This window comes from Apium graveolens, chromosome 3, assembly GCF_009905375.1.
Source record: "Apium graveolens cultivar Ventura chromosome 3, ASM990537v1, whole genome shotgun sequence".
NCBI lineage: Eukaryota > Viridiplantae > Streptophyta > Magnoliopsida > Apiales > Apiaceae > Apium > Apium graveolens.
In genome coordinates this window covers 264,856,532-264,881,473 of record NC_133649.1, presented here as the reverse complement: position 1 = coordinate 264,881,473, position 24,942 = coordinate 264,856,532, and the positions used below count along the sequence as shown (strand labels likewise).

Sequence of the window (24,942 nt, the reverse complement as noted above, 5' to 3'; positions counted from 1 at the left end):
GATGGGCCTTTCACTTTTCAGAATGACGTTCCGAGTACTGAGTAGTTAGTTTATTACTACATAGTAGTTTTTCCTAAACAGGCAAAAGAACCTGTGTGATGTTGCTTTCTTTAGTTTCGCAACTTTGAAACGATTCTGCAAACAAGCATCCTCCAGTCCACACCAGACAACTTTTTTAATCCAACAAGAAAAACTTGTTTTAGGAAGAGACAACATTTTACGAGACTTGATCCGTGCAAGCACTAAACCATAATTCGAGTACAAATTTATCAACTAGAAATTAGGAAATTTTCTTGTCAAATCAAAAAAGAGAGTAAATTTTATGTAAACTACAACGAATTTATTTGAGATTTCTTAAAAAAATGTTACTTATAACTTAAAATTAAAAAGTGTTGTATATATAAACATCATAATTTATAAGTTATTTAGTCGTTTGAATAATTTTATATAATTTACTTATAAATTGTTGATGTGTTCGTAAATCATAACTTATAACTTATATTTTTTTTAAAAAAGATTAAAATATTTTTAATATAATAATTTAATACATGGTCTGCGTACGTTTTACCATCCTCGTATACTGCTATAAACGATATATACTGAATATATATGTTTCATTTGATTATATAAAATTTAAAACAAAAATATTAAAATAAATGTTAGTAAAAATAGAAAATAAAGTAAAAACTACAATTTCTACATAATATGAGCGGCAAAAAGAAATATATATATATATATATATATGTCAAAATAAATGAATAAAGTGAGGGTTTTAAAAATTATGTGCATTAATTTAATGCAAATTATAAGTATTTAAAAAATTAATGACTACCAAAATAAACTAAAAAAAATTAAAAAGATACAAGTTAAGAAAAGATAAAAGGAAAACTAGGATCCATAAGAATGGGCAAGCGAAGAAAGTTAAAGTTAGTTTTTTCTAACTTTAAGGTTTTCATTACAAATTGCTAGAAAGTCCGCCCAACTTGATAACGAGCTTTTAGTCCATATATGATGAAATCTGGTGGTGCGAAACAGGCACAATGTAATATAATGTATTCTTATATATCAAACGAAACGTTTATTAGACCTCATTTATTTATTGAGCCTAAAATGTATTGTCTCTTATACTCCTTATCAATTTTTAACATTTGAAATAAAGTATTTAATATATATTTAATAACGAAAAAAATGAAATCAAAATCGCTAAAAACCGATAAAAACCGAACCACTTACATCCGAACCGAACCGAAACCGATTTGCGATTTTGGTTTTATATGAAAACCGAACTACAAAAACCCGAAACCGATCCGATTATTAATAATTAAATAAATATATGTACTATAAATTTTTAAAATTAATACATAAATATTTTGCTAGTTTATTATTTTACAGATACTTGAACTACAAATACATTGTTATGAACATAATCAAAATATACAAGTAATAGTAAGTAGTAGTTAGTAAAAAGACAATATAATAAGTAGCATCTAAATTTCTTAAATTGTGTTTGCATGTCTCTCTCTTTTACAAATTTATTTTTCAAAACTTGTTTTTGTATATTATTCTGATTTATCATTTTAAAATGAAAGCTTATGTTGGATATACGTAGAAAAGATGGTTTAGAATATTCTTTAAGGGACGGTTAAATTTATGAATGTGTTAATCTATGTCGGTATTTGTCACTATACGGGCTTATTTATAAATTAATTTTCATTGTGTCTAATAAACAATTCATTCTTCCAGACTCTGGCTAATGATTTCCGGCTTCTGCAATACCTTGGAAAGATACTGTATTTAAATTTAAGAAATTTAGCAAGGAAGCTTGTCACATAATTTCAAACATAGCTGCTTCAATCCAGACTAGGATACAAGTTAGGTTTTATATTTTATTATTATACAAGATATGCCTTTATAATAAAAAAATTAAATCACATTGATAACACTGAAATTTAGTTTGATTAAAGTATTTTTCCGTAAACAAATTTAAGCTAAGGAATAAATTCTGGAAGAAGATCAAACCATGATCATGTCTCATAAAAAAGTGAACAAGGTTAGAGTTGAATAAAACTCATAAAATGTTTTAAATCAAGATATCGACAAGTCACATATCAAGAAATATAAATAAGTCATTCGAGAACTCTAGAATAACTTATCGAGAAATTCAAAATGGCTTATAGAGAAGTTTCAGAGATATTGATAAGTCAAATGAAGATGTAAAAATTGGAGATATCGACAAGTCATTTTTGCATGTAGAGAACTTAGAGATATCGACAAGTCAAAATGAAGATTTGAAGATTGGAGATATCGACAAGTCAATTTCTCATTAAAGATCTTAGAAATAACGACAAGTCAAAATGTAAATAGAGATTTATGAGATATCGACAAGTCAATTCTACATGTAGAGATCTCAGGAATATCGACAAGTCATTTATCATGCAAAGATCAGGAGACCTCGACAAGTCAAATATACTTATAGAGAACTAAGAAATCTCGATAAGTCATTATAATTATCGAGATGTCACTTCTCTATAGAACAAACTGAAGATAAATGAAGATTCAAGATTATCAGTAAACAAACGATCTATCAACTAGATTGAAAAGTCTACAAAGTAGCCGGAGAGAATACAAAATTAAGGGACAAGATTAACTAAACAAAGGATGGTAACAGACCTGCAAGATTCTGCACAGATTTGCTAAGTTAGAAATGGAAATAGAAAAGGGTTGTTTTAGAAAAGAGTTTAGTACATTTTAATGCAAGTTTTATAAACCCGTGCTGCTAGTATATAAGCATGCACAGGTACTAAGTTTAGGAGTAACAAACATATTCACATTTTCTTGTATTCTCTCAAGTACGAAGCTGAGTTACTCCCTCCGTCCCAATTTATCCGTCTTTTTGATTTTTTGCGGTTAAATTGACTTAACTTTGACTAAAAATTTCACATAATGGATTATTGAAAAAAGTTATAAAAACTATATCATTAGAAAGTATGTTTAATGTACTTTAATATGTATTTTTTAGTTTTTCAAAATAATGAAAAAATAAGATTTTATTTATGGTCAAAGTTGAGTCAATTTGACCATCAAAAATCAAATAAGACAGATAAATTGGGACGGGGGTAGTATTATATTTTTAAGAACACGGAATTTGTAGTAAGATAAACTTAATTAATACAAATTAAGTAAGTTTTAAAATATTGTGCTGGTTGTGTTTGTTGTTTGAATTCTGCTAATATAATATCTCTACAAGTAAATTATTTTGTTCACATATCATATTCAAATAAATTTTAAAAAGCTAAAAACTCAAAAAAACACATTCACCCCGTATTATATTCAATATATAATATTTATTATCTGCTCAATTTTTTTCGCTAGTTTCCATGTCCATAGCCTGGACATTTGGTTGAGCTTTCTATTTTTGCCATTTTGACATGTTAATGGAGTATTGGGTTGTGCAACTATCGATTTTATTCACTTATTAACGTTAGTCTTTAGTAATATATTAGAAAAAATTGTATTTTTTTATTTTTGAACAATTTTACCTTGTAATTTTTATACTAAATAATTCTAGTCTTCGTATTTATTTTACTAATTTTCATTTGATACGATTTTAAAATCAAAATTGATACGAAAAAACCGAACAGAATTTTTTAAACCGAAACTGAACCGTTGGTTTCGGTTGCGCTTTGGAAAAAATCGAGTACATGCGATTTCGATTTCGGCTAAAAACTGCATTAAATCGAACCACGCTCTCCCCTAATCTTATTTACTATAATTATATAAGTTATTTTCAAATTTTTTTATAATATTAAATATTCAATTTTTTTTAAAAAAATAAATCTTAAAAAGAAGTTACAGAATTATACTAGATAATACTGTTAAAATGCATGTCAAATTATTTATTTTAAATAAATAATTATTCTAAAATACGTGTCGAAATCTTGATTTAAAATGTTAACAATCTGACACAAGGGAGTAAGTCGTCCCATTAAATTCTATACATTAATTTTTGTCACGCTTTTCAATACTTCTTTAAAACATAATTCTATAATATATTTTTTTAATTTTTTTTTCTCAATAAAAAATTTATGTTTAAATTTTTATTTAAAAAAAAAATTAAAAAAAAACATTACAAAACTATATTTTTTAGAGGTTTCAAAATGCCTGCAAACAATGAATGCATATAATTCTCTGGACTGAGGGAGTAAATTGCATGAACCATCTGCAACATGGATGTACTTATACTAGGTTCATTTAAGTAATCAATTTAGTTTAAAAAAATCACTGGGGTATAATTCTTTGTGACTTGTTCCAACATGTCCAAGATGTTAAAACACGGGGGATAAAGCAGTAGAAGCTGCTTGCTGGCGAGTGAAGTGTGCATGTGTGTGTAACATCCGAATATTTAAACAACAATATTACAACATAAGTAAGAACAATATAGGCTTGGACATGGAGAATACAAGGAGATTCCAAAGTCAAATTACACAAACCCATAATTAGAAGTCGAAGCACCTTAACTACAACTTAAACAAGAGGAAGCCTGGATACACACACTAACTAACTAACTAATTAGGCTGCTTCTGGCTCAATTAGTATTTTAACTAAAACTTCAACACCCTCCAACCCCTTGATTGTTTCCCTCCAAACTACTGTATAACTCGGGAAGAGTATCAATTGATCCATCTAGAGTAAAATTTGAAGCCCGGAACTCAAAAAGACCCACTACTTGTTAAAACTAAGCCTTGTAACATTTGCACCCCTCAATATGAAGGCGGCCTTGCTGCATTACCATTTCCCCCAGCTGCTGGCCATCCAAACAAATCAGCTGAATTGTATGCTGCTGCTGCTGCTGCTGGATAATTACTCCCAGGATTGCCTGGTCCCACGTTAAACAATGAACCACCACCGGTTACACTTGAAGACTGTGACGCCGTAGACTGAACCTGATTATTATTATTAGTACCACATTCACCACCACCATTAGTAGGCGTAACCTTAACATCTTCACCCTGATCTTCCAATGGTAATCGTTCAAACACCGCATTAGCAAAAGACGCAGCAATTAATATAACCGTGGTTGAAGCCATTAAAGGCCCAACCACACTACCACCAACAACCTGCCCTTGTCCACCTGACAAGAATATGGAAAGCCCGCCAGCTCCTGGAGGTGCCGGGGGCGGAAGCACCGTCCCCGTAAGCGAAAGCAACTCAAACCTTCCCTGCAAAGTGATAACACTCCCGCCCGGCTGCCGAAGAGTCACATTGGAAACCGTGCCACTTCCACTGAAGATACAAACACCTCTTCCTCTTTTCCTAGCATACTTAATAACACTTTCCATTATATCGGCGTTTTCCGCTATTTCAAGAACGTGAGATCGGAGCGCGTTGGGAGTGTCACGAGTTACGATGATTGGTGGCTTGGGTCTGTTCTTTGACCCTGGTGGCCGCCCACGAACACGCCGATTTGAGCTTCCCGGTTCACCGCCTGAGCTTGTGGTTGTGATGGCGGTACTGTTGTCTTGTTCCAAGGTGGTTTCTTCGTCGGCGGCGCCGGAATGAGTTTGTAGTTGAAGTTCCGGTGGAAGAAGCTGGTGAACATACCGAGAATTCGGTGTTGATGTTTCGTAACTGGCCATTTATAGATATTCCACTTTGGATTCACTCGAATATTAAACTGATTCTGCACTTGAGAGTTTCTTCACAAACTACTATAAGAAATACATTAAATTAATTACTTAGATATAATATCATATAAATCTTGTATTCAATATTCAGATCCAAGACCAGTGCAAAAAACATAAACAAATAACTGTAAATCCAAGTATGTTGATTAAAAAAAAATAAACAAACAAAGGAGATAGCTAGGGAGATGACAAAACATATAATATGTATGTATAGAGTTGGCTAGAAACGCCCAACATGAATAGAAACTAGTCAAAGTTATGAAACAATGCAATAGATAGTAGTATATTATAGTTGGATCTTACCAGATAGAGAGATGGTGGTGGTGTTGAGAAAGGAGGGAGTGTGAATGGAAGGAGATTGAGATTGAACAAGTACTGTGAGAAAGTGACGGAAGTATATTATATAAATATAAATATAATTATAAAGACAGTTGGGGGTACAAATTTCCTAAAGAAGTTGTTGAGCCAGGGAGCTGACATGAGCCTGTTTGTGAAATCTTATAAGTCAGCTTATTGTCTTATAAGCCCGTAATAACTTATTGACGAGTGTTTGTCGATCCAACTTATAAGTTGAATTTACAACTTATATAAGTTTTGAATGTTAGTAACGACGTACTTTTTCTCAACTTATTTTTTATTTTTCATTTTTTTATCAATTTTAATTTTAAAATATATTTTTTTTAAATGTTAATCTAACTTAAAATATAAGAATTAAGATAATTATATATATAAATTATTTATTTTAGTTTATTTAAATAAAAACAATTCTGACTTATAAGTTAAATTATCCAAACACTTGTATAACTTATAAGTATTTATCAACTTATCAGTTATCACTCACTTATTCAGTTTAAGTCATAACTTACTTATTTTAAGATTTTCCAAACGGCCACAAAAGAAGCAAAGAAAGTTCCTTACAACAACTGTACTTCGGGTTTTAAAAGTAGCAGAACCGAGCAGCTAAGGGCAAATTGAGAACTGATTCAAAAATCTAAATTTAAGTAGATTATTTTTTAAAAAAAATAATGATAATTTAAATGACGATCTAAATTTGAAGTACTCATCCAATTATTTATAGTTTATTAGATTTTTAATTAATTTTTGATTTTTTAATTATTTAATAAGTAATAGGATATAATTAATAGTTAACAAAATTTATTTTTAAATTAAAACTTAAAATAATGAGAAAACATAATTTTATTAAAATTTAAATAGAAGTTCAATTAAGTTCCGAATTTAGAAGTTGAGATTATTCCGATTGATTAAAATACTTGATTCCAAAAATTCTTGAACCGCTTTATAAAAATAAAAAATAAAGAGACATATTGCATTTACAGATGCATTAATTGAGCATTTGTGGAAATAATATACTAATTCATAAAATTAGTGTGTATCAATAATAATTTGTATGTTAATTATTGCAATAAATATGTTTTTCGTGAATTAAGTGCACAATTTTAATATTTTTATGCGTATTAATTTTCTTTTGATTTAATTAATTTATGAAATGTTATATAAATTGTTAATAATAATTAAATAATGAATTTAACATAAAATTAATTAATATAATATTTATATATTATTATATATAAAAAATAATTTAAATTAAATATTTGAATTACTATTAAAATTGTTAAAAAATTTGAATCACTATTTGAATCATTTAATAATTCAAATTTATATTTTTACATGATAATCATCGAAGATGGCCTAAGATAAGGAGTAAGTATTATATTACTGAGCAAACTGAAATAGAAGAGTAAAGAATATGTCACTTCCTTCCTGGTGCCACGTTATAAGTTGTCTTCACACTCTATACAATCCATTGAAATAGAGAGTAAATCTTTATTTTATACGTTTCAAAAATAATACTAATTTTTTAGTTTCATTAAATTCTATATATTATTTTTCATAAATTTTTTAATATTTTTTTTAAATATAATTTCATAATATTTTTTATTTTAAAGGATTCTAAATAAAAATTTTATGTTTATATTTCTATTCAAAAAAAATTACAAAAATATTATAAAATTATATTTTATAAAAGTCTCAAAATACGTGTAAATAATAAATGTATAAAAACTAGCGGGACAGATGGAGTAACATTTTAGAATATATAAACCAACTACTTTCACTAATATTCTGTTTTTCCAAAAATTACCGATTTTATCAATCCCGATTACTTATTTTAATATGCTTTTCGATTCGATTTTATAATTTGATTAATTACTGTACTATATTTTTAAATTACTATATTTACTATAATAAATTAATTATTTTTTATATTTTATTAAATTCATCCTATTAATACTCCGATTAATCACTCATTATTCGATTAGTCACTGAAAGGTTACTTTACGCGAATAATGTCGATTTCTACTTTTTAGAACAATGGCGATTTCCGCTTTTTATACACTTTGCTAGTATTTATCATTTTCTTTCATTATACTCATTATATACACTAGCTTACGGCCCGTGCGATTCACGGGTCTTGATTAATATTTTTATATTTTTATTTTTATTCAATATAATTTTATTAAAATTATACATAAATAATTAAATACTAAATACTGATTTTACTCATAGTGTATAATATGAAGTTTAAGTTCAAATAGTATAAATAGTATATAATTGATAAGATCTTATTCTTAAATAATATCGAGCTTGAAAATTTATATGTATCTTTATAAATAATAATATAAATTTTGTTGTTAACGGAATTCGAACCTGAGAATCTATATGTATTTTTATAAATAATAATAATATAAATATTTGTTGTTGACCGGATTCGAACCTGATAATTTGTGGAGTGGATTTTTTTTTATATTTGGATTTAACGGTTCTGATTATTTGATGAAGAAGATGTGACGATTGTGAGTGTATTTTTTAGTATTTGGATCTAACTTCTCTGATTATTTAATTAAGAAAATCTAATGATCTTGATAGAAAGAGAGAAGCAAAACAAGGATTATTCAAATTACAAATTATATTATATTCTGATTATTATAATATAAATTTTCTTATTAAATTATATATATTTTTTATTTTCTTACCGTACCTCCAATATTGAGAATTCAATAAAGGGGCAACTCCATCAAATATTAGATGCGGTAAAGATCCAGGAGTAAATCTTGACGAATATGCTAATTCATTACAAATGCACTGCGCTAAATCTTAATGTACATATTAATTCACTATAAAGCCAGTACATACATTTTAGCTAGCAGTTACGTATCTGCACTTATCATTTTTTATACCTTTTCCAGTAACTTCTCTTTTTGGTTCTCTTGAATTATAAAATAAAATCAAAATATAAAATATAAATTAATAAAATACTTACACACACAAATCCATGTTGTTTTCTATTCAAAATATAGTTTATTAAAAATTAAAATGATACACATAATATAAAATAGAATTATTGATATTTCATAACTTTCATCTCTTTTATAAATTTTAAAATGTATAATAATATATTCTTAAGTATAATGATTAATAATGTAAAGTAAAGAAATACTCGTTACCCCCAAAATATTTTATCTTTAAATTAATATAAAAGAAGAATGTGAAAAGAGCATGAAATATTTTAGTTGAGACTTGAGAGATGTAATTAGAATGTAGGCTGAGATTTTTTCTTGATCTTGGGAGGCGGTAGCGTTAAGAGTTGTGAGGAAGCAAAGAAACTTGTACCTCTATCAAAAAGCGTGCAGTAAATTATTTATGGGAGAAACAATTACCGATACAAAAGCAAACACCAGCTAGGAAACAAAGCACAAGTTCCTTTCACATTTTACAATGTACTCCCGTCACCCCTCCTTTTTCTTACCGTCTCGCACATCTTAAACTCACTAGTACTTTGTGGGGCTGTATAAATAAACCGCTCAACCGCTCGCAACCGAACCGTATTTATGGATAATCGCGAAACGCGGGTTGGTTGTGGATTTAAATTTTAAAAACCGCTCATTTGCGGTTTGGATGCGGTTTTAAATTCTTAAAAATCGCAAAATCGCAACCGCAACCGCAACTCACAACATATATTTATAATACAATATATTTCCAAAAATGTAGTTGATATCATATAAATTAATAAGTATACACATTTATCAACTAATCTTAGGTTAATGTTAAGACTTCATTCATCAAATTCACAATCATTATAAGATATATAACCAAACAAATGAAAAATATAATCAACATGTAATTTTTTTTATCATTTTCTTTTTTTTTCTCACATCCACATTTTTGTATGTTTTTAATATCCTTACTCCACACGGAGCATTAGTTTATATTTTATTTTTGAATGTAATTTATCACGTAACTTAAACTTCAATTTATTAATATTCCAAATTTATTTTTTTGCAAATTATTAATTATTTTAAATAAGTGGTTGAACCGCAAACCGATCTGCAATAACCGCAAATTCGCAATCGCAAATGACGCGGTTAACCGCAACCACATTAGGATGACAATTTTTAAAACCGCTCTTCGCGGTTTGGTTCTTCGCGATTTGGTTCGACTTTTACCCCAAAACCGATCCGATCCGAACCGCGTACACCCCTAGTACTCTGTGTTGAGCAGGTCGAATAATCTGAAAATGGAAGTGTTGACTAGGGGCCAATAAGGCCATGTAGTGAAGGTCCATCCCACTATCCAATCTTTCGGCCGAAGGTCCACCAGGCCCCTAAGCTGAAGGCCCACGAAGAGTTTCAGGTCGAGGCCCATCTCCTCCTAGGACGTTGGATTGTAGAAGGGACATAACGCCCCCTTTTCATTCCGGTCTTAATGGAGAGTAACGAACGAACAATCAATGGTAGAATTGGGTATAAAACCCCTTGAGAAGTAAGACAAAAATACACACTAATTCTCTCAAACACTCTACTTTTCTTGTATTATTTACCCACCTTTACAACCAGATTCTTACTCTCACGCCGGAGGTGAATCAGGGATACAAGCCCTCGCATTCTCTTCGCTTTCAGGTATCAGCCGAAACTACCTTCAAGCAAGTCGAAGCCTGTTCAACATCTGAAGGAATCTGGGCGTAACATTTGGCGCCGTCTATGGGAAATACGAGGGTTACGAGCCAATATAATGAGAGCATGACAGAAACAATTCATGAAAATCCACCGCCACCTGGTTTTTCCGACAAGGCACAACCCTCCACCCTAGTGGACGAAGACGGGGTCATTACATTGACCCCCGATGAGGAGGCCTTACTCCTAAAGATCCGGGCAGAAAAGGCCGCGAAGAAGGGTAAAGCCAAAGACGATCAAACAGACAAGGAAGCAGAAGCCCGCGCGAAGCGAAGAGAGGCTGACGCACTACGACTAAAGGCCCTACAGCTTCAAAGGGAAGAAATTGAACTGCAAGAAAAGGCCCTGCGTGAAACAAAGCGGACCGACTCGCAAGGAAGAACGAATAAGGATAAGAGAGATCGAAGGGTGCATGACGAAGAAGATGAGTCTGACTCTGATTCGTATCCCCGTAGAAAGAGAACAAAGCAACCATTCTCATCCGATTCGGACGAGGAGCCCAACGGATCCCGCCTCAGGCTTACCCGCCTGGATAAGGTCAAAACAATGGGCTTCCTGACGGCGGGGCTGGACCCCTATAAAGGTAAGAAGCTTCGCTCATCTCTGTATGAATTTCCCCTAGATCCCTAAACGATATATATGTAAGGGGGGAGAATATTCGCCGAAAAATGGAGAGTATAGGGGGGTACAAGGACTCCCGAAGGGAGGACCGATCGAAGCGAGCTGACAGATATGAAGGCTCAAGATCGGGCTCCGGCCGAAGTGATGGTAGGAAGGAAGGAAGAAAAGAAACAGATCGGGGGACCGAACGGCGACGAGATAGAGATTCGGCCGTATTCACCCCTCTGAATGCGCCGATCTCCAAGATTTTCCATGAAATCAAGGGCAAACTCGGATTCGTCCGCCCGACCAAAATGAAGGTCCCAAACCATAAGAAGAACCCTGACAAATATTGCGATTATCATAGGGACAAGGGGCATAACACCGATGAGTGCTATCACCTCAAAAGGCTCATCGAGCGTATGATCAAAGACGACGAACTTAATCAGTTCGTCCGACATTTGAGGGAAAACTTCAACCGAAAGAGAATCGGGAGGAAGAGCCAGAGGCCGAGGAGCCAGAACGAAGGGATAAGATAAGGGGCGAAGTAAAAACTATATCTGGGGGCAGCATCCTAGACAAGGACAGCAAGACAGCCCAGAAAAAATATGCCCGACAAGTGTACAATCTCTATCAGTTCGGATAGGTGAAGCCTCATATGCCCATGACCTTCAGTACTGAAGACTATGAGGATGTCATTCGTCTACACGAGGATCCCCTTATCATAAATCCTATCATCGGGCATAATAAAATATGGAAGGTAATGGTAGACACGGCGAGTTCGACCGATATACTGTTCCACAAAACCTACAACAAGATGAACTTGGCCGGAGAGCAGTTAGAACCCTGCAACGAGGCACCCCTTTATGTCATTGGAGGACATCCCATTCAGTTTGAAGGAACAATCACGCTCCCTGTCCTCCTGGGCAAATTGTCGTATGTTGTTGAGAAGCCGATAAAGTTCTATTTGGTTCGGATATAGAGCCCCTACAATGCCATATTTGGAAGACCATTTCTGTCGGCCTTCGAAGCGGTGGAGTCTATACCCCACCTCAAACTCAAGTTTCCGACCGAAAAAGGGGTAGGAGAAATGAGAGGCGACCAAAAAACTGCCAGAATCATAATGCTTGAAGACCTGGAGAGGGATCAGGCATACGAAGGGCCGGACGAAACAGGAAAGAGAAAACGGGCCGAAGTCGAGCCCAGTGGAATCCTAGAAATATTGAACATTGAGTTGGAAAAATTTGGAGCGGATTTCTCAAGCCCGATCGCCGAACCCGCAGCGGAAACCGAGGAGGTAAAGCTGTATGCGGGGCAGTTGGGAAAAATGGTTCAGATAGGCAAGAACATGGGGACACATCTGAAGGAGAAGGTAATAGCCATCATTCGACAATACCATGATGTGTTCTCCTGGGGACCAGAAGACATGCTCGGCTTGGACCCCAAGACGGCTAAATATTGCCTGAATGTACAGCCCGAGGCCAAACCGGTGAAGCAGAGGAAGAGAACGTTTGCGGCCGAGCGACAAAAGGTTATAGAGGCCGAAGTGGAAAAACTGCTGGAAGCCAAGTTCATTGAGGAGATTGAATACACCGTCTAGTTAGCCAATGTGGTGGTCGTCAAAAAGTCAAATGGGAAGTGGAGGATGTGCGTGGATTACACGGACCTCAATAAGGCATGTCCGAAGGACCACTACCCCTTGCCTAGCATCGACCAACTGATTGACACTACGGCAGGTTATAAGGTACATAGCTTTTTGGATGCTTTTTCCGGCTATCACCAAATTGCTATGAATGATAAGGATATGCCCAAGATAGCATTCATCACTCCGAAGGGGACTTACACTTATATTAAGATGCCCTTCAGACTAAAGAACGCTGGAGCCATATTCCAGTGAATGGTGAACAAGGTCTTCAAAGAACAGATCGGTCGGAACATGGAAGCATATGTCGATGACATGATTGTAAAATCGCTGCTCCAAGATCATGCCGAAGACTTGAAAGAATTCTTCAAAACGCTAAGGAAAAACAACATGAGGATTAATCCGAACAAATATACCTTCAGAGTCTCCAGCGGTAAGTTCCTCGGGTATATGGTCAGCGCTCGGGGATAGAGGTGAATCCCGAAAAAATCGAAGCAGTTATTAACATGGAAGCCCCCAAATGCATTAAAGACATCCAGAAGCTGACCAGCCGACTTGCAGCCCTTCGGCGTTTCATCTCCCGGTCAGCCGAAAAGGCTTTTCCCTTCTTCGCTGTGCTTAAGGGATCAAAGAATTTTGGCTGGGGGCCCGAATGTCAAAGGGCGTTCGAAGAAGTGAAAGAATATTTGACTACGACACCGCTTTTGATGTGACCCGACCCAAAGAAAACTCTCCAGCTCTACCTTGCTGTATCTGACGGAACCTTAGGGGTATTGCTTGTGAAAAACCATTAAGGCAATCAGCACCCCGTGTTCTACGCATCCCACGTCCTCAAGGATACAGAAACAAGGTACCCCAATGCCGAAAAATTCGCATACGGGTTGGTCATGGCCTCCTGATAAGTGGCATTTTATACCACTTAGAACGTCTTAAAATGGCTTAAATTGGTGTCTTGAAATCAAGTATTTTGTGTATTTGATGCGTTTTTCTAGTGTTTGTGCATTTCAGGGTATAAGTTGCATTTCAGAGGAGTAATCATCAAGAATAAGCCTTGGCATGTTTTAAGCATTGCGAGAGGAAAGAAAGGGGCAGATTGCAGCAAAGAAACGGAGCAAACTCAGGAATTTTCCAGTAGGGTCCTGAGCGCCCGCTCAGCTATGCTGAGCGGCCACGCAGAAGGCTGAGCGCCCGCTCAGCTATGCTGGGCGGCCGCGCAGGGTCGGGAAAAATAATAATCTGTTTTAGACTTCTACTTCTGTTTGGCTTCCAACTTCTATATAATCTGAGTTTTATGGGACTATTATATAAGTAGATTTGGTGACGTTTTCACAAAGAGGATCGTTGTATTAAGCAAGGAGCGAAGGAGATAAGGAAAAAGACTGTTTTAGCACACCGCAACGAAGAGGAAGCATATTTTCTTGTGATTCTTATTTCGTTGTAATGTTGGATGCTAGTTTTCTTGCTTTTGAACCTAATTACTCTTATGACGTACTCTGGTTTTATATAATTAGTTTAGTTATTATTTTCTTGTGTTTATTTATCATGTTTTCATATGAACCCATGATGGCGATAAGTGCTATCATGGGCTAATCGTGATCATGGGGTCATGACGGATTTGCTATAAAATTCTTTAGTTAATTATTTAATACCTTAGTATGTGATGATTGTATGATATCTAGTATTGGTTGTGCGTATTCGTCTTATGTGCGTCGCGAACATATAAGATAGGGTGTTAATCTCTTGTGAAGCGATGGTGGATCTTGAGATTTAGAACTTGCTATGCTAGCATAGGTTCATGTATGATGTGCATGATTAGTGGGTAACTCTAACCGTTTTATTCGCCCTATGTAATCAAAAGAGAATAACTTGCGCTTAAATCATTATGTTGTCAATTTCTGTAGACATATAGGGACTCAACATAATTGATGCCTATTCAACTTCTATCTTAATTGTGGATGTTTGGTAGAATGGTATTAGTACAATGAGGGTTGGCTTTTATCAGTTTCGTGTTATTCAATTAATATCATCACTGTTGCATGCTAAGGGTAATAACAATAACTATTGAAGGAAGTAGTAATGAAGTTGTGATCTCATGAGTGTTTTAATATTGTTAATTCGAAGAGTTAATTAAGTGATTAATTAAGTAGTTAATTATAGTTAATATTTAGTCAATAATTCTAAGTGTTAGTGTCTTAACATTGAGAAGTAATCATACATTGGTGAGTGAGTTTAATTGAACAATAATTAGTCTGAGTCTCTGTGGGAACGAACTAGAAAGTATTCTATATTACTTGCAAATGCGTATACTTGCGTGTATTATTAGCGCGTGTTTTCGCCCTAACAAGTTTTTGGCGCCGCTGCCGGGGAGTCGGCGTATTTGTTTAGTTTATGTACTTACCATCATTGGTCGTTAGGACTCAATGATTAAGACGTATTAGTTACTTATTGTTTCTAGTTGTGTTTCAGGTACTTTAGTGAGCGTTTATGCAAACTCGTTCTCGTACTCGCAAGAGGACTTTAGATACAGCTGAGGAGACAGACGAAGTTCTTGATATTCCGGAGAAGATAGATTTTGAAGATTCGGATTCAGGAAGTTAGCAGAAAGAACCAGTAATCATGGGTGATCGTATTGTTCAGGCCGATCCAGCTCTTATGGACTTTTCTCGGCCTAAAATTGATGACATACAGTCAAGCATTCTTCATCCGGCTATTCAAGCTAACACCTTTGAAATCAAGCCGGGCACTATTCAGATGGTGCAGAATTCTGTTTCTTTTGGAGGTGCTGCGACTGAAGACCCCAACATGCACATAAGGAATTTTGTCGAGATCTGCAGTACTTTCAAGTATAATGGTGTGACTGATGAGGCTATCAAACTGAGGGTTTTCCCATTCTCACTGAGGGACAAAGCTAAGGACTGGTTACATTCTGAACCAGCTGGGTCCATCAATACTTGTCAAGATCTTGCGCAAAAGTTTCTGGTGAAGTTTTATCCGATGGCAAAGACTGCTGCTATGAGGAGTGCTCTTACTCAGTTTGCGCAGCAACCTACAGAATCTATGCGCGAAGCTTGGGAACGCTACAAGGAAATGTTGAAAAAGTGTCCACATCATGGAATGCCCGATTGGATGGTGATCACTGGTTTCTATAATGGTTTGGGGGCTCAATCTCGGCCCATGCTCGATGCAGCAGCTGGAAGCGCCTTGTGGGCCAAAAGCTATACTGAGGCTTATAATCTTATCGAGACTATGGCTGCAAATGAGCATCAAAACCCAACTCAGAGGATGATGCCTGGGAAGGTAGCAGGTATTCTGGAAGTCGATACAACCACTACTATTACAGCACAGCTCCAAGCGCTGTCTATGAAGGTCGATTCTCTAGCTACATATGGAGTTAATCAAATAGCTATGGTCTGTGAGCTTTGTGCAGGGTCGCATGCTACGGATCAGTGTTCTCCCGGTAACGAATCTGTTCAGTATATGAATAATTATCAGTGACAACAGCAGCCTGTACCAGCTACTTATCATCCTAACAACAGAAATCATCCAAATTTCAGCTGGGGTAATAATCAGAATGCTATTCAGCCACCATATCAGCAAGGTCTGAGTAAACAGTTTAATCCACCTGGATTCCAGCAACCGCAGTAATATGCTCAAAGGCAATCATATCCTCAACAGGGAAGTGCAGCTGCACCTACTAGTGCTGATTTTGAGGAACTTAAGCTGTTATGCAAGAATCAGGCGGTTTCTATCAAGACCTTGGAAAATCAAATCGGTCAAATAGCCAATGCAGTGCTCAATCGTCAACCTGGAATACTTCCCAGTGACACGGAAGTGCCAGGCAGGAAGGAAGCTAAAGAGCAGGTCAAGGCTATTACCTTAAGGTCTGGGAAAGTTGCTGATGCTGAAAAGGCAAAAGAAGGAGAAGCTGAAGTTAGAGATGAAGAAGCTAAGCAAAAGGAGAAAGCGGCGGAACCAAGGAAGACTACTGTTGAACACACTCTGCCTGAGGGTAATACAGGGGAGAAACAGCTCTATCCTCCACCACTTTTCCCTAAGAGATTGCAACAACAAAAGCTAGATAAGCAGTTCGGTAAGTTTCTGGAGGTGTTCAAGAAACTTCACATCAATATACCTTTCGCTGAGGCTCTGGAGCAAATGCCTAGTTATGCGAAATTTATGAAGAGTATTCTTTCAAGGAAGGTGAAACTGGATGACCTTGAGACCGTAGCTCTAACAGAAGACTGCAGCGCTGTTCTGCAGCAAAAGTTACCTCCAAAGCTTAAAGATCCAGGTAGCTTCACCATTCCTTGCACCATTGGCAAGTTGTTATTTGACAAGTGCCTTTGTGATTTGGGAGCAAGCATCAATCTGATGCCGTTGTCGATCTTTAAAAAGTTGGATTTGCCTGATCCAAAACCCACCTACATGTCTCTACAATTGGCTGACCGTTCTATTACTTACCCAAGGGGCATAGTGGAGGATGTGCTAGTCAAGGTGGATAAGCTCTTCTTTCATGCAGACTTTGTTATTCTGGATTTCGAGGAGGATAAGAAGATTCCCATAATCTTGGGAAGACCTTTCTTGGCTACTGGCCGTACCTTGATAGATGTGCAGAAAGGTGAACTTACTATGCGGGTGTAGGATCAGGATGTGACCTTCAATGTATTCAAAGCAATGAAATTCCCTACAGAAGATGAGGAGTGCTTAAAAGTGGATGTGATTGATTCTGCAGTTACTTCAGAACTCGATCATATGCTAATATCTGATGCATTAGAAAAGGCCTTAGTGGGGGATTTTGATAGTGATGATGAAGATGGCAACGAGCAATTACAATTTTTGAATGCTTCTCCCTGGAGGCGAAAGATGGACATGCCGTTTGAATCTCTCGATACTTCTGACCTCAAGAATGCTGAAGGAAAGCTCAAACCATCAATTGAGAAAGCACATACCTTGGAGCTCAAGCCATTACTTGAACACTTGAGGTATGTTTTTTAGGTGATGCATCTACTTTACCTGTTATTATTGTATCTGACCTTTCAGGTAGTGAGGAAGACAAGCTCTTAAGGATTTTGAGAGAATTCAAATCAGCTATTGGATGGACCATAGCAGACATCAAAGGGATCAGCCCTTCATATTGTATGCATAAAATTCTGCTAGAGGAGGGTAGTAAGCCAACTGTTGAGCAATAGCTCAGACTGAATCCTATCATGAAGGAGGTGGTGAAGAAAGAAATTCTAAAATGGCTGGATGCAGGCATCATTTATCCTATTTCTGACAGTTCTTGGGTGAGCCCCGTACAATGTGTGCCTAAGAAAGGAGGTATCACTGTGGTAGCAAATGAGAAGAATGAGCTCATCCCCACTCGAACAGTTACAGGATGGAGAGTATGCATGGATTACCGAAAGCTGAACAAGGCCACGAGGAAGGATCACTTCCCTCTTTCATTTATTGATCAGATGCTTGACAGGTTGGCTGGTCATGAGTATTATTGTCTTCTGGATGGCTACTCAGGGTATAATCAGATTTGTATTGCACCAGAGGATCAGGAAAAGACTACCTTCAGTTGTCCATTTGGCACGTTTGCTTTTCGCAGAGTTTCGTTTGGGTTATATGGCACACCGGCCACTTTTCAGAGATGTATGATGGCTATATTCTCTGACATGATTGGGAATAATGTTGAGGTGTTCATGGACGACTTCTCCGTCTTTGGACATTCGTATGATGAATGTTTGAATAATCTTCGTGCCGTGCTCAAAAGGTGTGTGGAAACTAATTTGGTGCTCAATTGGGAGAAATGTCATTTTATGGTGCGTGAAGGCATTATTCTGGGGCATAAGGTCTCTAGCAAGGGTCTTGAGGTGGATAAAGCCAAGGTGGGAGTCATTGAAAATCTTCCACCACCTATTTCTGTGAAAGGAATCCGTAGTTTTCTTGGTCATGCGGGTTTTTATCGGCGGTTCATCAAGGACTTTTCAAAGATATCTAAACCGTTGTGCAACTTGCTTGAGAAAGATGTGCCTTTCAAATTTGATGATGAATGTTTGACGGCATTCGAGACTCTCAAGAAGAGTTTAATCACTGCACCAGTTATTACAACACCGGATTGGACAGAGCCTTTTGAGATGATGTGTGATGCGAGTGATTATGCGGTAGGTGCAGTTCTTGGGCAGTGCAAGAATAATCTCTTTCATGTGGTCTACTATGCTAGTAAGACCTTAAATGGGGCCCAAATGAACTACACCACTACTGAGAAGGAGCTCTCGGCTATAGTCTTTGGTTTCGAGAAATTTCGATCTTATCTGCTTGGGACAAAAGTGACAGTATTCACGGATCATGCGGCCATTCGCTATTTGGTTTCCAAGAAGGATTCGAAGCCGAGACTCATTCGTTAGGTGCTCTTACTACAGGAATTTGAGTTAGAGATCAAGGATCGAAAAGGTACTGGGAATCAAGTAGCTGACCATCTCTCTAGATTGGAGAATCCCGAGTCTACTTCACAGGATAAGACATTGATCAACGAATCTTTTCCGGATGAGCAGTTGTTCGCAGTTCAGGTGGAAGGGCCATGGTTTGCCGATATTGTAAACTATCTTGTCAGCAATATAATGCCTCCTAATTTGACCTCAGCTCAAAAGAAAAAGTTTTTGCATGAGGTGAAGTGGTATATGTGGGATGAACCATATTTGTTTAGACAGAGAGCTGACCAGATCATCAGGAGATGTATCTCATTCGGTGAGACGGAGGGGATATTATGAGACTGCCACTCCACAGTTCATGGTGGACACTATGGTGGTGAGAAGACGGCAGCTCGTATTCTACAAGCAGGTTTTTTCTGGCCTACTTTGTTTAAGGACGCTCATCAGTTTGTTTTAAGGTGTGATCGTTGCCAAATAGTAGGAAATTTGACGAGAAAGGATGAGATGCCGTTAAATGTGATGCTTGAAGTCGAGGTCTTTGATGTTTGGGGAATCAATTTCATGGGGCCTTTTGTCTCATCCTGCAATAATCAGTACATCTTGCTGGCAGTCGATTATGTCTCAAAATGGGTAGAAGTCAAAGCTCTACCGACAAATGATGCAAAGGCAGTGTTGAATTTTCTTCATAAGCAGATTTTCACAAGGTTTGGAACGCCTCGGGTAATCATAAGTGATGAAGGGTCGCATTTCTGCAACCGTAAGTTCACTTCTATGATGCAGCGTTATAATGTGAATCATCGAGTTGCTACTGCCTATCATCCGCAAATAAATGGTCAAGCGGAAGTGTCTAACAGAGAGATCAAGCGCATTCAAGAGAAGGTTGTTTGTCCGTCAAGGAAGGATTGGTCTTTAAAGCTCGATGAAGCTGTTTGGGCTTACAGAACAGCATACAAAACTCCACTTGGTATGTCCCCGTTTCAACTGGTGTATGGTAAGGGATGTCATTTACCTGCGGAGCTTGAGCATAAGGCTTATTGGGCGTTGAAAAAGTTGAACCTGGATTTAGATGCAGCTGGTAAGAAGAGAATGCTTCAGCTTAATGAACTTGATGAATTTCGACTTCAAGCGTACGGGAATAACAAAATGTACAAGGAAAAGGTGAAGAGGTGGCACGATAGGAAGCTACATCCTAAGTTATTCGTGTCGGGGCTACAAGTTCTCTTATTCAACTCTCGTCTCCGACTTTTTCCTGGGAAGTTGAAATCAAGGTGGTCTGGACCTTTTATTGTCAAAACTGTGTTTCCACATGGAGCGGTAGAGATTTTTGAGAACGATCCGGACCAAGCATTCAAGGTTAATGGTCAGCGTTTGAAGCACTACTATGGGGATACGGCAAACCGAGAAGTGGTTAGTATCGTTTTATTGTCAACTTGAGGAAGGTACGCAACGTCAAGCTAATGACGAAAGAGAAGCGCTGCGTGGGAGGCAACCCATGATTTGTTGCTACAGGAACCCTTAGAAGTTAATAACCTATCCAAAACCACAAAAAAATCAGAAAAACCGGGCTCGAAATTTTTTTTTCCAGAGACCCCCTGAGCGCCTGCTCAGCTTTGCTCCCGAAAATTGTGACACTACTTCCAAAGCCGAACGATTCAGGTTGTCACCAGTCAACCCTTGAAGAAGATTCTGACAAGGCCCGAAGCCTCGGGAAGGGTAGTAGCCTGGTCCATCGAACTTGGGGAATTTGATCTTGAGTATGTCCCCAGAACGACGATCAAGGCCCAAGCTCTAGCTGACTTTATAGTAGAATGCACGTTCTCGGGGCCGCAAGATCTCGCGCCCGATGAACGACTCATTCGGACCCCCGAAAAATGGAAACATTTTGTAGATGGGTCTGTAGCTGGGAAAATGTGTGGGGTTGGCTTAATTCTCTCCAGCCCCGAAGGGTTCAAAATATTCCAGGCTATAAGATTCGAATTTCCTCTGACGAATAATGAAGCAGAGTATGAAGCACTCCTCGCGGGGATGGAGCTGGCCCGAAGCCTGGAAGCGAAGCACCTAAGGGCCTTCAGCGATTCCATGCTGGTTGTAAAGCACTTCTCGAGAGAATATGAACAGAGGGACCCCCGAATAAAAGCTTACGCCATCAAGGTAGAAGACTCTTCCCTGTCATTTGATACTTTTGAGCTTAGTCAAATTGGAAGGCAGAACAATGGACGGGCAGATGCCCTATCCAGGCTAGCCTTGGCTGAGACTCAGAACCTAACTGGCTCCATCTACCTCACCGAAGCCAAGATGCCTTCAATCGAAAAGAAAGAATGCTTAGAGATTCGCCAGGGGAGCGATTGGATGACACCCCTATGGAACTTTCTAGAGAAGGGTATCCTGCCTCCAGACCGAAGGGAGGCACTAAAGATAAAGTACAGAGCATCGAGCTACATGATCATTAATGGGCGGATGTATCGACGATCAGTCAGCCAGCCCCTCCTGAGATGCCTAAACCCTGAAGAACAACGCCAAGCTCTGGAGGCAGTGCACGAAGGAATTTGCGGCGAGCATCTGGCTGGTCGGTCCCTCGCCTTTAAAATACTTCCCCAGGGATTCTTCTGGCCAAACGTGAAGGCCGATTCTGTCGAGTATGCCAAGAAGTGTGTACAGTGTCAGTTGTTCGCCACAGTCCCTAAGCAGCCCCCGGAAGAAATGACTTCCGTTCTAAGTCCAATTCCGTTCATCGTGTGGGCCGTGGACATAGTTGGAATTCTCCCAACTAGCACGAAGCAAACGAAATACTGCATAATCGCCATTGATTACATGACCAAGTGGGTTGAAGCTCGTCCTCTGTCAACCATTACCGAAGAAGCGGCAAAAAAGTTTTTCCTGGAACAGATTATTCTCCGTTTTGGGATTCCGAAGACTTGCATCTCTGATAATGAGACCCAGTTTATTGGGAACAAGTTTCGCAAGTTCCTGCACTACTTCGGAATTGAATAAAGATTTAGCCCAGTCGCTCATCCGGAGGGGAATGGGGCGATCGAAGCGGCAAATAAAGTTATCTTTCGGGGAATCAAGAAGAGGCTAGGCGAGGCTAAAGGAAGGTGGGCGGAAGAATTCCCTTGGATCTTGTGGGCGTATCGAATGACCCCCAGGACTTCAACAGGGGAAACGCCTTTCAGAATGGCCTATGGGATCGAAGCCCTGGTCTCAGTCGAAGTAGGGTTGGAATCTTACCGAACTGAGGTCTACAGTATGGAAACCAATAGCTTGGGGCTCAGGGCGAACGTGGACTTATTAGAAGAGGAGAGAGAAGCTGCCCACCAAAGAAACATGAAATACTTGCTACAAGCGACCCATCATTACGACTCCAATATCAAGAAGAGGTCGTTCGGAGTCAGAGACCTGGTCCTGAGGGAACTAGCTGCTTCCATGCCAACCAAACAGGGGAAGCTTCAGCCTAACTGGGAAGGGCCTTATAAGGTAACCGAGGTAGTTCGCCCAGGCACTTACAAGCTTGAAATACTGTCGGGCGAAGCAATCAAAAACACCTGGCATGCTAGTCGCCTTCGCAAGTTTTATCAGTAAGAAATTTCTCTAAGAATTAAATCTGTAGTTGAATTTCGTATGAACAGTGTAAGCAACCCATTCATAAATAAAAACGCACTTCCTGTCATATTTCTTTATTGAAGTACAAAAGGCGCGGCGACAGGAGTATTATCTAAGGGCGATCCCAAAGACGATAAACTCTCCCGCTGCCCCCTTTGTTCAAATTATGTGAAGCATGAATAACGAAATTTTTTAGGGACAATCATAAGATAATGCCCACTCCCTCGTCCTTATTATTTAGTGATATAAAAGGAGTCTAAAGGAAACCCTGTCTAGGGGCAATCCCAAAGAAGACAGGCTCTTTCGGCCTCAATCTCCCCCCCTCTTTATCGGCCGCATGAACGAGGTCATGCTGATCCAGGGGCAATCACAAACGATCAGCATCCCTGTTCCTCCGGCCCCCAAAGTCTCTCAAAAGTCCTAACCGCCCGAAGTCACCTTCGGCCTCTAGCACTTAGGGCCCCTAGGGGCAGTGTGGCAATAAAAAAGACTAAAGTATTAAATATTAAAATTGCTAGCTAAGGCAAACAAGCCGAAGATGCGATTCATTCATTTATTAAAATTGTTAAGGCAAATGATGCCGAAGATATAATTCATTTTATTAAAATTGTTAAGGCGAATGAAGCCGAAGATACGATTTGTTTTATTAAAATTACTAAGGCAAACAAGCTGAAGATGCGATTTATTCATTTATTAAAATTGTTAAGGCAAATGATGTCGAAGATACAATTTGTTTTATTAAAATTGCTAAGGCAAACAAGCCGAAGATGCTATTCACCCATTTATTGAAATTGTTAAGGTGAATGAAGCCGAAGATATGATTTTTAAATTGCTAAGGCAAACAAGTCGAAGATGCGATTCATTCATTTATTAAAGTTGTTAAGGCGAATGATGCCGAAGATACAATTCGTTTTATTAAAATTGCTAAGGCAACAAGTCGAAGATGCGATTAAAATAAAAGAAACAATACTAACAAAAGGACGAAAGATGCATTAAAATATAAAAGCCTGAAGGCTAGTCAAATTACAAAAGCTCGAAGGTAGAAATATCAATTACAAAAGGTTAAATTACAAGAAGATGAACGAAGGAAGCCGCTGCAAGAGTTGGGTATGACCATGGAAACACCAATGACAAACTTCGCCATAAGATCATCTTCATTCATAACAAGCACCTCAGTGCTAGAAGCTTAGGCCTGGGGGTCTTCAACCGAGAGCTCTTCGTCTTCACCGGAGGAGACATGAGGGGCTTCAAATGCTGGCCGGCCGATAGGATCCTCCAGGCTGTCGTCCAGCAGCTGCTTATAATCCCAGTTCAGGCCATGAGCCTTCTCCAGGACGTAGTCAGCACCGAACTGAAAGTAGCGTTCTTCCGTCAAGTCTAGCTGCTTTTGCTTTTTCCGAAGCTCCTTGCGGGACTTCTTCAGCTCGACGTTCCGGTGGGAGATCCTCCGGTTCGCTTTATCGAGGGCATCCTTCAGCCTGGTCTTGTCAGCCTTCAGCGTGGTGGCCTGCCCATCCAACTTCTCGTTCTAGGTCTTCACCCTCCCGAGCTCCTCCTCGACCGCCGTGGCCCTCCTCACCAACTCCTTCACCTCAGCCATCCGAACTTCCATGTCCTTGACCTTGTCCTCCACCGCCTCAGCCCAAGGAGCAGCCTGCGAAAACACACAAGGCAAAATGTCATACGAAGTAAGAGAAATCCACCGAATAATAAAAGCAAGTAAAAATAAAGTACGTACCAGAGAGAAGAAGGACAGAAGTTCCGTGAAAGCCTCAGTAGCAGAAGCTGAAGGAAAGGTCGGAAGATCGACCGGAAGCTGGAGACCGTGGCATAAATCCGAAGCCACCTCCTTAGTGGACTACCGCGCCGGGTACACGGTATGATCGGACGTCAGCACGCCCCATCCGGGGAGATAGGACTAACGACACCCTCCCGGCTCCGGGTCTATTTGGAAGGGTTCCCCTTTACGA

At 38.0% G+C, this 24,942-nt stretch overlaps 3 protein-coding genes and 1 non-coding gene across 5 annotated transcripts; 2 read left to right on the top strand and 2 right to left on the bottom strand.

The window, feature by feature from the left end:
• Window positions 1-4,297: 4,297 nt before the first annotated feature.
• Window positions 4,298-6,080, bottom strand: LOC141713279 (AT-hook motif nuclear-localized protein 27-like). Of its 2 annotated transcripts, none has more exons than XM_074516613.1 (2): window positions 5,988-6,080; window positions 4,298-5,705 (listed from the first exon to the last, which is right to left on the bottom strand). In XM_074516613.1, the coding sequence occupies exon 2, from the start codon at window positions 5,634-5,636 to the stop codon at window positions 4,761-4,763; it is 876 nt and encodes a 291-aa protein (XP_074372714.1). In that variant the 5' UTR covers window positions 5,637-5,705; window positions 5,988-6,080; the 3' UTR covers window positions 4,298-4,760. The 2 variants fall into 2 exon arrangements, with proteins under 2 accessions (XP_074372714.1, XP_074372713.1); XM_074516612.1 differs by having other exon boundaries at window positions 4,298-5,708; window positions 5,988-6,066.
• A 9,885-nt stretch (window positions 6,081-15,965) lies between these two features.
• LOC141715742 (small nucleolar RNA R71) lies at window positions 15,966-16,072 on the bottom strand. Its single transcript, XR_012572493.1, has one exon. It is a non-coding gene; the product is annotated as a small nucleolar RNA R71 (small nucleolar RNA).
• Window positions 16,073-21,280: 5,208 nt separating this feature from the next.
• On the top strand, window positions 21,281-22,363 carry LOC141714983 (uncharacterized). Its single transcript, XM_074518473.1, has one exon. It carries the CDS (start codon window positions 21,281-21,283, stop codon window positions 22,361-22,363), a length of 1,083 nt encoding a protein of 360 aa, XP_074374574.1.
• Window positions 22,364-22,546: 183 nt separating this feature from the next.
• Window positions 22,547-22,951, top strand: LOC141714982 (uncharacterized). Its single transcript, XM_074518472.1, has one exon. It carries the CDS (start codon window positions 22,547-22,549, stop codon window positions 22,949-22,951), a length of 405 nt encoding a protein of 134 aa, XP_074374573.1.
• The last annotated feature ends 1,991 nt before the right edge of the window (window positions 22,952-24,942 follow it).